Source organism: Mytilus edulis, chromosome 14 (assembly GCF_963676685.1).
Source record: "Mytilus edulis chromosome 14, xbMytEdul2.2, whole genome shotgun sequence".
Classification (NCBI taxonomy): domain Eukaryota; kingdom Metazoa; phylum Mollusca; class Bivalvia; order Mytilida; family Mytilidae; genus Mytilus; species Mytilus edulis.
Genome location: NC_092357.1, coordinates 18,173,907 through 18,186,711, shown reverse-complemented (window position 1 = coordinate 18,186,711; position 12,805 = coordinate 18,173,907). Strand labels below are relative to the sequence as shown.

The 12,805-nt window shown below is 31.6% G+C and overlaps 1 protein-coding gene across 4 annotated transcripts in view; it reads left to right on the top strand.

The window, feature by feature from the left end:
• Positions 1–2,460, top strand: part of LOC139504533 (uncharacterized membrane protein-like) — a 41,023-nt gene extending 38,563 nt beyond the window's left edge. For all 4 annotated transcript variants that reach the window (XM_071294641.1, XM_071294640.1, XM_071294639.1 and 1 more), the window contains one exon: positions 604–2,460. In XM_071294641.1, coding sequence (XP_071150742.1) covers positions 604–1,794 — 1,191 coding nt within the window. In that variant the 3' untranslated portion in view covers positions 1,795–2,460. The remainder of the gene's footprint in view (positions 1–603) is intronic.
• Positions 2,461–12,805: the final 10,345 nt, after the last annotated feature.

Sequence of the window (12,805 nt, the reverse complement as noted above, 5' to 3'; positions counted from 1 at the left end):
ATCAAATTGTTCTTAATATTTGAAAAAAATAAAGCAAAACATCTGTAATTCGATTTTTAATGATGTGAATATAAGCATGGATGGAATTTGGGTACTCCTAATTACGGAATAATGGATAGTTTTCTTTGACTCAATAACGATACAATATCAAATTGGTATACCTATATAAAAAATAAGGATACGGCTACAAAATAAACACACAAAGGGTATTTTTTGTCTTGATCATAAAAAAGCCATAGGTGAAAAACTGTCAAAATAGATGCAATTTGGGTACCGTCACGGACGGCAGAGAGTAATAATTAACAAGAATCAATAATAAGCATTAAAAATCAACACAAATGAAATGTGTGTCATGATTTTCATTCTAGTTCACAAATTAACAAGGTGTCCATTGTTAAAGATGCACATATACCTATGGATTTACAACGCTTGATAGCCTCTATTTTAACGCAAAAAGTATTTTTTGATAATGTGAAGACCAGATGAGTTTACCACTCGAAATATTGCGAAGACTGGATTATTTGAAAACTGTAATACCATATGTATCCATCATATCCTATTTTAAATATGTGTATCGTTTGATTTCGTGTTTTTTTTTTACAGGTAGCTGGTGTCGAATGTACCAATCGACGTTCTTCGATATTGGAAATGACTGCATCCAAACGTTTAGTGGAAAGCAGTGCCCTGCTCAAAATTGTAAGCAAATCACCACTAATCACTTATCGACAGAAGGAGGTGATAAAATATCGTCTAGATTTGATTTTAACCGATGGAGTAACATTTATTAAGGGTGTTGCATTTGAGCGTCATGCTCACGTGATAAACGAAAAAATATCCGATGGTTATGTGTACAGAATTTCAAACTATAGAGTAAAGGAATCAAACACAGTACCAGCACACAAGGAATTATCCCTATATGCCAATTCAAATATCAAAGTTTTGAAAAATATCAATCGCATCAAAAGTCCTCCAGTGAAAAATTTCACAATAAAAGAAGTTAAACAATTCAAACCAATAAAACAATTGGTGCATTTGAATCCGGTTATTGTTTCTGCTGTGTCAGAAATAGAGAAGCCAAAAATAAAGCACTTGCGTAAAGTACTTTTGAAAGACTACACAGAAAAGGTTGTCCTAAATGTGTGGTATGATGAAGACACACGTCACGTTAAATTTGAACACAAAAGAGGTGATTCAGTACAAGCAACTTTTGTAGAAGTTGGGGAGTTTGTGGAGGAAATACATCTTACTATTGTTGGTACAACGAAAATGATAAAGCAGGAAGATAAACAAATGAAAAAACTTCTTAAGAATGAAAACCGTAATATATTTGTAGACAAAACAATGTCAATCAAAGAAATATTTGAACTTCCATACAGCCAGGACACAGCTACAATTAATGACGTTCAAGTGTTAACCTTTAAGAAAGAACGCGAATCCGAATTTGTATATAGAAGTTGCAGTATTGATTCCTCACATGGTAAACTCATTCCAAAAGGCAGAAAAAAGTACTGCAAAAAATGCGGCGAGTATTTAAAAGGTGAGAAGAAAGTTGAACTGAATGCAGAAATTAAGGATACATCTGATAGCCGTACATGGATCAAAATCTTTGATCAAAGTGCAAAAGCGATATTAGGAAATTCATATAATACTTTCCTTGATTGTTCCGATAAAGAAAGAGTAAGCATTTTGAAGAAGATAGAACGTAATGATGCTTTATATTTTGGGTTTAAAGTAAGTGTAAAGAAAGACAAATGCAATTATAAAATAATAGCGAAACAAGTTGAAATTATATAATGACTACTTCATCTGACATGTATATAAACATATTATATTCGTGACAACTCGCTTTTAATAGACGCTGTTTGCAAATATTGTATTTAAAAAAAATATCCTTACATGATAATGGTCTTGCTCAATTTTGATATGTTCATAAATTGTTAAGTTGTATCCAAACTATGAGAGGAACTCTTTTAGGCAAATTTAAAACAATAACGTTTGTTGCATTCCCTTCATACTCAAACTTTTTATTCTTGTTTTCACAACCTTTTGTATAATATCATTACACTTTTTACGATTTTGGTAGATAAATGTTTTGTATTGGGAAACTAAACATAACACTTATTTTACTTTCAATAAGTTTTCATTGTTTTTATTTGTTTGAGCTATTAATATTTATTAGTAAAACTTTTATAAGTTTCCAAGTCGTTTCTGGAACATCAATTTTGCTTTTCTAACAGACTTATTCCTTCATAAAATCATTAGATCAGAATATTTTTTCATTGTTAGGAAAATTGTAAAACATAGATTGAACTTGTGTGCTATTTTTAACATTAAGGATTATGAAAAGGCTAACTAATGAAGATTGATTAATATAATATCAAACTCCTTTCAAAATTTATTTGTATGTCACAATAATCATCTTTTGTAACTTCATTTTTCGAATAAAATTACTCGAATCACCTTTGTCAACATTTTTTATTAATCGTCATTATAAACAGCGTTTAGTAATGTGCTAGCATTTTAAACAACACTTCGAATAAAAAACTGATAGCCTTCAATTGCACAGGAGGCATGGAGGGAGGACAACAGTATGATTTACATTACACAGGCTATAGAAATATACAACAAATACAAATGAGAACTAAATGGGGTGGGTGATATTATGTGCTCCGTGATATGTCTATTTTAGTATGTAACATTTTGCCATAAAGGTGTCTGAATGGTACCTAGAAATTGAAAGATCAAGATTGGTAAGCTAAACTTCCTTTAATCATATTTTGTTTGTTTTTGACGGACCATAGTTTTCAATTTCTAGATTTATCATGTTTATGTCAAGTTAAGATAAAAAGCATACTTTCCTATATCTGTTGTATCCTTGATTTCAAGGTCGATTGTATCGATGAGTTTGACAAGGTAACCAAATGTTGTATTGTTTAGTAGTCAAACAAATAAAAGTGAGGTTTAAGAATACTGCTAGCTTCTTTTCATTCTTCCCAAAAGGTTCCTGTATGAAATCAGCCTGTTTGTAAATTTCAAGCTTCTTGATAATGCCATTCCCAAAGAGATTTTAGTTCAATTAAGAGAGATGTTGTTACATAGTTCGGTTGATCTCTCCCTAAGATAAGAATCATGTTTCGACGTAGGCATTTATATAGACAAGTGACTTTGAAAAATGAAAAATTTGTAAGCTAGTTTTAGGTCTAGATTTCAACAAACTGTCAAGAAATAATATTGATCCAGAAGATATTACTTACTTTATATTTAGATGTGAAAGGCTGTCAAGCGTTAGAAATCGCTTTTTTCCAGTACTTGTTTTTTTTCTTATTATGAAATACATATGATGATTGCATTGGAGAGGAAACTAAAGAGTTAGTTTTTTGCGCTTAAAGGTCTTATTTAAATATAAAAAGACATTATAAGGGAATAAGTATGAAATGTAGTTACTTCCGTTTATCAGCGAAATGTGATCGTGCACATATAATAATTAAATTAAGAACTAATCGGCCATTAGCCAGCAAATCTGTACCAACATAGTTATCGTACCTATTGTGATATGCATATAGCAGCGTATTTTCAAAAGGTTTTTTTTTTCTAAAGACGATCGTTTCAATTCCACAAGACTTATCAGTGGCGCTTAAATGATAATCAATTTGAATGCTACAAGGGTAACAAAGTATTCTGTGTCAATAGTAGTCTAGTCTCTATAAAGAAAATTGATTGTATAAAAAAGTAATTTTAACAACAAATTATAATAGAGTACAGAAACTCTAAAACAAAGACCACAAAATATCGGACGAGTCTATAGATCACTTTAACTTACAATTTAATTTAATCTATATAAGATTTCAATAATTCCTGATTTGCATAAGGATATGAGGAAACAATATCGATAATTATACGAGTCAAACGCAAGTTTCGTTAATAAAGAGACATCAGATGTAATAGAAACAACAAGAATGTGTCCCAAGTACACGGATGCCCCATTCGCACTATCATTTTCGATGTTCAATGGACCGTTAAAATGGGGGGAAATCTCTAATTTTGTAAAAGATCATATCATAGGGAACATGTTTACTAAGTTTCAGGTTGATTAGACTTCAACTTCTTTTAAAGACTACCTTGACGAAAAGCTTTAATCAAAAACTCTCACTGGAACTTCGCACTATCATTTTCTATGTTCAGTGGATCGTGAAAATGGCATAAAATTTCGAAGTTGGCATTAGAATTAGAAAGATCATTCCACAGGGAACATGTTTAATAAGTTTAAAGTTGATTGGACTTCAACTTCATCAAAAACTACCTCGACCAAAAACTTTAACATGAAGTAGAACGAACGGATGGACGCACAGACCATAAAATATAATGCCCATAAATGTGACATACAAATATGTGAGGAGCCAAATCAAAAACTACAATAAAAAGAAATCAAGACAAATATTTAGAAAAATAATGCAAAAATATATGTCTGGTTATAAAAGAACTCACGACAATGTGTGCCGAGTTATTCAAAAATGCAATGATACAATGATATTGTTTGTATGCGTTATGGCGTAGAGTACAAAGTAAATTAACGAGTTGTCTTTCTTATTGAGACTTTACATCAAATGTGTTCAAACAACGAACAACACAATGGGTGACACATATTGTACATGAAGTATATACCCTTAAAATCCCCCTGAAAATACTCCTTGATTTTAATATATTTCGTGTTGTGAAGTCTTTAATTTTCTTTAAGTGTTTTGTCAACTTTAGTTTGTCTTTTCTACATTCTTCGTTTATTCTATGGTTATGACAATTTCGCTGCGTTTTATGAGTTTTAATTTTCGCTTTGCCATCTTCTCCCCATTTGTTACATGAAAAGACGATCGAATGCTTTTATTTCCTTTCGGACTAGACGTATATTTTCATTGACAAATAGAGAGTTAAGGGCATCTGGAAAGGGTTTTTCTTTATCTTTATCTTAAAGGGACACTAGCTGTCAAATTCATGGTCACCGAGTTGACTCAAGTTCTCATATTAGATTTATAACATTGTAAAACATTTATCCAAATTATTAAAAGTCTGAAATAAACAGTTTACAGATAATAAGTAGGTTCGTTTTGTGTGTATTTCAGTCCAGACGTCATCTAATTAACTATCGATTTGACCTCAAATGACCACATAAACGATGTAAACATAATAAAGATATGAAAGATTAAACCAACACATGCAACTGGATTTTTATAGGTCTGTTTGATTTGATTTTATTGATTAAAAATATATGTTTCTCATTTTTTTTTAACCGTATAAGAATGATTCTAATGCAATTTGGATGTAACAATTTTTTTCATTTGCTAAAAGTTGCCGTCAAAATTGTGAAGATGCACAAGCGTAACGTATGAAGTGAGATATGTGAACGCCATATTACGAGGCAAAGTATATGTTTCTGCCTAGTTATGAGAACTTGACAATCGGAGTTGCAATCATCACGATTATCATAAATTTTAGTTTTTTAAAAGTCTTCCATCTTCTAATTTAGAGAAAAACGATCAAGATACGAATCATTTTTTACTTTCGGTAGTACTAGTATCCTAATACTCAAACCATAAAGTTATTTGATATGTAAGCTATCATTGAAATGTGTGTGGTTGAGTAACATAACATCACCGAAAAATATAATCTGACATTGAATTCTAAAAAAACTTGAAACATTCTTTTTATAGTTTTCCTTGATATATTTTCGTTTATAAATACCTTTAAAAGCAGTTGTTATCTTCTAGTTCGTTTCTGTATCTGTTGAAATGTCTTTTTTTTCTCTTTTTTTCACATCAGTGTTTCTGTTGTTTCGTTGTTTAACTCTTATAGTTGATGTGTTTACCTCAGTTTTAGTTTATAACCCGGATTTGAATGTTCTCAATCGATTTACGACTTTCGAACAGCAGTAGTTTACTGGTTAGAAGAGCACGAAATCAAACCGAACTGTAGTAGTGAACAACAAGTATTCATTGGAATACGTACTTTCAGCTAAAATATAAATCCACCCAAATCAGTTAATATATTGTTAATCAAAACGTCCATCGTTTTGATGATACCATCTTCTGATAATTTGATAAAGGAATAAGTGTGGTTCTTCAGTAAGTGTCCTCATGGCGTAATCAATGCATATTAATTCGATTTCACATTTTTGGAGCTCTGATTTAATTAGACGACGTAGTTAATTTTTACTTGAGAATGGCAAATAGCAAAAAATCGTGTAGATAAATTAAAGGTTTTGATATAACTGCGAAATCATAAAGATAGTGATTGAAATTTGAGGAATTCACATTTGACTGATTTTAAAAAAGGACCTAAAGAAAATGTTTAGTCGAACATTTGTACGACCCTGTAATGCATAGTTATGAAGTTTTAAGAGAGGATTGCTGTTAACAATGATAAAAATACTTAAAGATGACTTTGAAGTAATGTTATCAAAGATCATAAGGCGATGTGATGATTAGTTCGTCGTTGAGAAAAAAACTATTTCTTAAAACTTCTGAAATCTATTGTTCTTTTTTATTTTATCAAAATCGGAGGAAAAGCCTATTTAGGCGAGAGTAATTATGTACCGATGTTTAAATGTCGTATTTCGAGGTAAAATAGCATTGACGTAATCAAGTGTTGTAATAATGCTTCTATGTTTTGGGTAATTGTTATAAAAAAAAGTAATATCACAAAAAAACGGAAACGGAAAGACACTAATCAAATGGCAAAATCATAAGCTACACATCAAACGAATGGATAACAGCTGTCATATTCCTGACCCAATTGGTACAGGCATAAAATATCTTTGTCACACATATCCCGTATATGTTGCACTTGTTATGAACACAGTCTTCCTATCCTAAATGATGAAATAACCAAACGATATTTTATTTGTACTTCAACAGTCGGGGCACTTAGCGAACTCCATAATATTATGGAATTCCGTAATTTTTGTGGAAAATTAAAGTTGTCTCCCTTTGACTAACAGGCTAAATTTAAGATGGGAGATAACTATATTTTGAAACTGATTCTCTAAAAAAAACAAGGGAGACAAATGAAATCTATTTATTGTTTTCTTAACTACAATGGAAAAAAATATATAATAACATGAAGGGAAGTTACCTCGGTGAAGAGTACTCGCTCGGTAAAACATTTACAAAATGGAAACACAAAATTATATCCATTTTATGTATTGTGGGTCGTTGTCTTTTCATTGTTTTATATATATGTAAACTGTATATTATGTATAATGTTTTAAGCCATTGGCTCATACTGAGGGCTCATATGGGCGTAAAGTGCTTTTCAATAAAGAATTTAAGGACTTATAAACGTAAAACCCTCAACATTATAACAATGGACTAGATAACTATAGATTATTACATGGCATTTTTCATATTGCCCTGGTATCAGCCCTAGACTCCCATATCAAGCCAGAGGGCTTTAGCCCGAGGGCTTGATATGGGTCGTGGGCTGATACCAGGGACCATATGAAACATGACATGTAATAATCTATTTATCACATATTTTTAAGCAAGAGAAAACAAATAGCTTACACCAAATTATGTTTGATATTTCATCAAAAATCAAAAAGATATTTAACGAAAATAAAATAAAAAATGTATCACTGTGAGTTTAAAAAAGTTCGTATCACAGTAGGTAAACAACGTTTTTTGAAAAGTTTCAGAAATGATTAACAATAAATATATTTATTCTAAGAATTGCAAATATTAAACGACTTTAAAATGATACATTACAAATGTTAAAAATGCTTAAAAAGAATCCTATATCGTTACTCATTCCAGTGTGGCGTCATATATTTTATAAATTCTTTATGACGTCAAAATTTTACGGGAACTTTTGTGATTTTCACTGTTGATTTCTACTTCTTTCTTCTACAGCAGATTCGTAACTTTCTAAATTTCTTTTCGTTGTGTTCAACTTGTTTACAAATAGTCTTTGATTGACAGTTTATCGGAAGTTAAACTCGGGGGCTTGATATGGATTTCGAGGGCTGATATCGATATCGGCCCCGAGGGCTGATAACCAACCTTGACTTCCGGCTATTATTGGCCATGCAAAAACGTACATATCAGTACAAAATATGTGATTTAAATATGAATTATATACCATATAAATCATAATTAAAAGCTTATTTAATACATGACATACATGTTCTTATTTTATTATGTAAACTGACAATTATCTAATCCAGTAATAAAGTGATATCTATAGAAAAATTATTACTCAAACAACAGTATTAAGGGACCGTAAAAAACACATTTTTAAAACTAGTATCTCAATTGTTTGTAAAACAATTGAAAGGTCTTTCCTGTAAAAGTGATGTTTTCGTAATGTTCTTTGTACGACCTTTCGTTTGATATACTACAAGCATACCTTCTGAAACTTTTCGCTTTTTACACTTAATGACCTCATCCGCCTACATTTTTGAGATTGGAAGTATGATATCTGTAACACAAGGTAGATGAGCTTTAATTTGATATGCGACAACGCAATGTTTTTAAAAGTTTCATTTTTGCACTTAATAACCCAATCCAAGTAATTTTTGGAGGTCGGTAATATGATATTTCAAATATACACATCATGACCTTTCATTTGATATACAACAACCCTATCTTAAAAGAAAATTTATGTTTTGCACTCAATGACCCCATCCAACCCATTTTTGGGAGACGTCAATTTGAAATCTGAAATGTACACTTTATGTTCTTTCATTTGATATGCGACAACCTTACCATCTGAGAAATTTGATTGTTTGCACTAAATGACCCAACCCTTCCCCCTGGAATGAAAAAGGGGTTTAACTAAAACGACAATAGATATCTCAAATCTGTTAAATGATAAATGATGTACAGTGGAAGGACAACATTATAGAAAAAGAATTGGGACAATTTTAAAGTTCAATAAGGTCACAATTAATCATCAAATATATGATGCAATATCAAACTTGAGAACCGGAAGTCGTAGAGACATGGGACTACCACCATTCAACTCAAGACCACTTGACCTTTCAAATATCACAAGGTCAAGGTCATAGTATAATTTGAAGGTCAAGGTGAAATTTCATCATGACCTGACATTGACCTCAAATTGAAGGTCTTGAATTACTGATCATCTTTGCTGTTTATAGTAGGTTGATATCTGTTACCTTTAAAAAGATATACATACAATACTATACTTTTAAGAATCCTCCTGTTGTAACTTTTGAACAGACAGTCGGACATTTTTGACTTATCATATAAAATGTAGAGCTCGTCAAGAGGAACATTTTATACGCTGTATGTATGCAGCAAAGTCTTATCGTTTTCCTAATATGTAAGCTTGAAATTGCAGCGTAATTTTATTTTGCACTCTGTGACCTTTGACCTTGGATGCATATTAAAGGTCACATGAATTAAAGATTATTGGTTAAGGTCCCAAATCTCTACGACATTTGGTTCTCGATATACAATTTTTCTAAAATTATGTACAATTTTTCAAGGGGAACAACTCCTTATAAGGGTTAATAACAAAATGATTGTACATGTTTATTAACATTGCCATCTGTTCTTGTACATAATGCCGTTTTCAAATCAATTCTATCTCTTATACTTTTTGAGAAAAATGCAAAGGAAAGAAATTGTTTCAAGGGGATATAACTGTCATAGGGGACGATGAAATCCTATTCAGGCTCACATGGTAATACATCATGATGAGATCTACATTATGTCCAATAAAGGTCACAATATCTTTAAAACCAACGAGGGAGGGCCATGTTGAAAATAATCAATAAAAGGGAGATAACTCTTAAAGGGGATGATGAAATCCTTAACAAGGTCATTTGGTAATACATCTTGGTGAGGTCTAGCGATGGTCCATATTTGGTCTTAATAACTTCAACAGAAACAAGAGGCGGGCATGTCAAAAAAATGTTGGAAGAAAAAAAAGAAAAACTAGTATCTCAATTGTTTGTAAAACAATTGAAAGGTCTTTCCTGTAAAAGTGATGTTTTCGTAATGTACCTTGTACGACCTTTCGTTTGATATACGACAAGCATACCTTCTGAAACTTTCCGCTTTTAACACTTAATGACCTCATCCGCCTACATTTTTGAGATCGGAATTATGATATAAATAACATAGAGTAGATGAGCTTTCATTTGATATGCAACAACTCTATGTTCTAGAAAGTTTGATTTTTGCACTTAATAACCCGATTCAACTAATTTTTGGAGGTCGGGATTTGATATTTCCAATGTACACATCATGACCTTTCATTTAATATACAACAACCCTATCTTAAAAGAAAATTTATTTTTTGCACTCAATGACCCCATCCAACCCATTTTTGGGAGACGTCAATTTGAAATTTGAAATGTACGCTTTATGTTCTTTCATTTGATATGCGACAACCTTACCATCTGAGAAATTTGAATGTTTGCACTAAATGACCCCACGGTCACCCGTCCTCCTGGGATGAAAAGGGGGTTTACAATTTTCATTTTTAAGTAGAGTTTATTAAGACCTTCAATTTGATATATCAGATGACCCCATTTGATAAAGTTCAAAAAATGATGCAATATCAACTAATCTATATAAATAGAAGTTATGAAACTTGCAAAGTCAATGCAAAACTTGAAAATTTCAAATCGAATTTTTGGTGTTTTTTTCCATGGAATGTTTTTGGTATTTGGTCAAACATATAACTATGTTAACCTCTTCAATTTCTAAAACATTTTAAGAGGTACGCTCTTGTTGATTCAGAAATACATGCTTCCGCCCGCAAAACTTCAAACTGCATTATCTCTAGAACGACAATAGATATCTAAAATCTGTTAAATGATAAATGATCTACAGTTGAAGGACAACATTATAGAAAAAGAATTGGGACAATTTCAAAGTTCACCAAGGTCACAATTAATCATCAAATATATGATGCAATACCAAACTTAAGAACCGGAAGTCGTAGAGACATGAGACTAGCACCATTCAACTCAGGACCACTTGACCTTTCAAATATCACAAGGTCAAGGTCATAGTATAATGTTAAGGTCAAGGTGAAATTTCATCATGACCTGACATTGACCTCAAATTGAAGGTCTGGAATTACTGATCATCTTTGCAGTTTATAGTAGATTGATATCTGTTGCCTTTGAAAAGATATACACAAAATACTACACTTTTAAGAATCATCCCGTTGTAACTTTTGAACAGACGGTCGGATATTTTTGGTCTTATTATATAAAATGTAGAGCTTGTCGAGAGGAACAAATTATACGCTGTATGTATGCAGCAAAGTCTTATCGTTTTCCTAATATGTAATCTTGAAATTGCAGCGTAATTTTTTTTTTTGAACTCTGTGACCTTTGACCTTGGGTGCATATTAAAGGTCACATGAATTAAAGATTATTGGTGAAGGTCCCAAGTCTCTACGACTTCCGGTTCTGGAAATACAATTTTTCTTAAATTGTACACAATTTTTCAAGGGGAATAACTCCTTATAAGGGTTAATAACAAAATGATTGTATATGTTCATTAACATTGCCATCTGTTCCTGTACATGGTACCGTTTTCAAATCAATTCTATCTCTTTTACTTTTTGAGAAAAATGCAAAGGAAAGAAATTGTTTCAAGGGGATATAACTCTCATAGGGGACAATGAAATCCTATTCAACCTCATATGGTAATAAATCATGATGAGATATACCTATTGTCCAAATAATGTCATGATATCTTTAAAAACAACGAGGGGGTGCCGTGTTGAAAAAAATCAATAAAAGGGAGATAACTTCTAAAGAGGATGATGAAATCCTTAACCGGGTCATTTGGTAAAACTGCATGATGAGGTCTATCAATGGTCCATATTTGGTCTTGGTAACTTTAACAGAAAGAAGGGGCGGGCATGTCAAAAAAATGTTGGAAGAAAAAAAAGAAAAAAAAGAAAAAAAAAAAACATTAGAAAAACAATAAGGTCTTTCCCATGTAGGGGAAAAACCTTAAAAAGAAAAAGACTAGTATCTCAATTGTTTGTATAACAATTGAAAGGTCTTTCCTGTCAAAGTGATGTTTTCGTTATGTATTTTGTACGACCTTTCGTTTGATATTCGACAAGCATACCTTCTGCAACTTTTCGCTTTTAACACTTAATGACCTCATCCGCCTACATTTTTGAGATCGGAATTATGATATATGTAACATAGAGTAGATGAGCTTTCATTTGATATGTGACAACGCAATATTTTAGAAAGTTTGATTTTTGCACTTAATAACCCTATTCAACTAATTTTTGGAGGTTGAGAATTTGATATTTCAAATGTACACATCATGACCTTTCATTTGATATACAACAACCCTATCTTAAAAGAAAATTTATGTTTTGCACTCAATGACCCCATCCAACCCATTTTGGGGAGACATCAATTTGAAATTTGAAATGTACGCTTTATGTTCTTTCATTTGATATGCGACAACATTACCATTTGAGACATTTGGATGTTTGCACTAAATGACCCAACCCGTCCCCCTGGGATGAAAAGGGGGTTTAAAATTTTCATTTTTAAGTAGAGTTTATTAAGACCTTCAATTTGATATATCAGATGACCCCATTTGACAAAGTGAAAATAATGATGCAATATCAACTATATAAATAGAAGTTATGAAACTTACAAAGTCAATGCAAAACTTGAAAATTTCAAATTGATTTTTTGGTGTTTTTTTCCATGGAATGTTTTTGGTATTTAGTCAAACATATAACTATGTTAACCTCTTCAATTTCTTAAACATTTTAGGTGGTAAGCTGTTGTTGATTC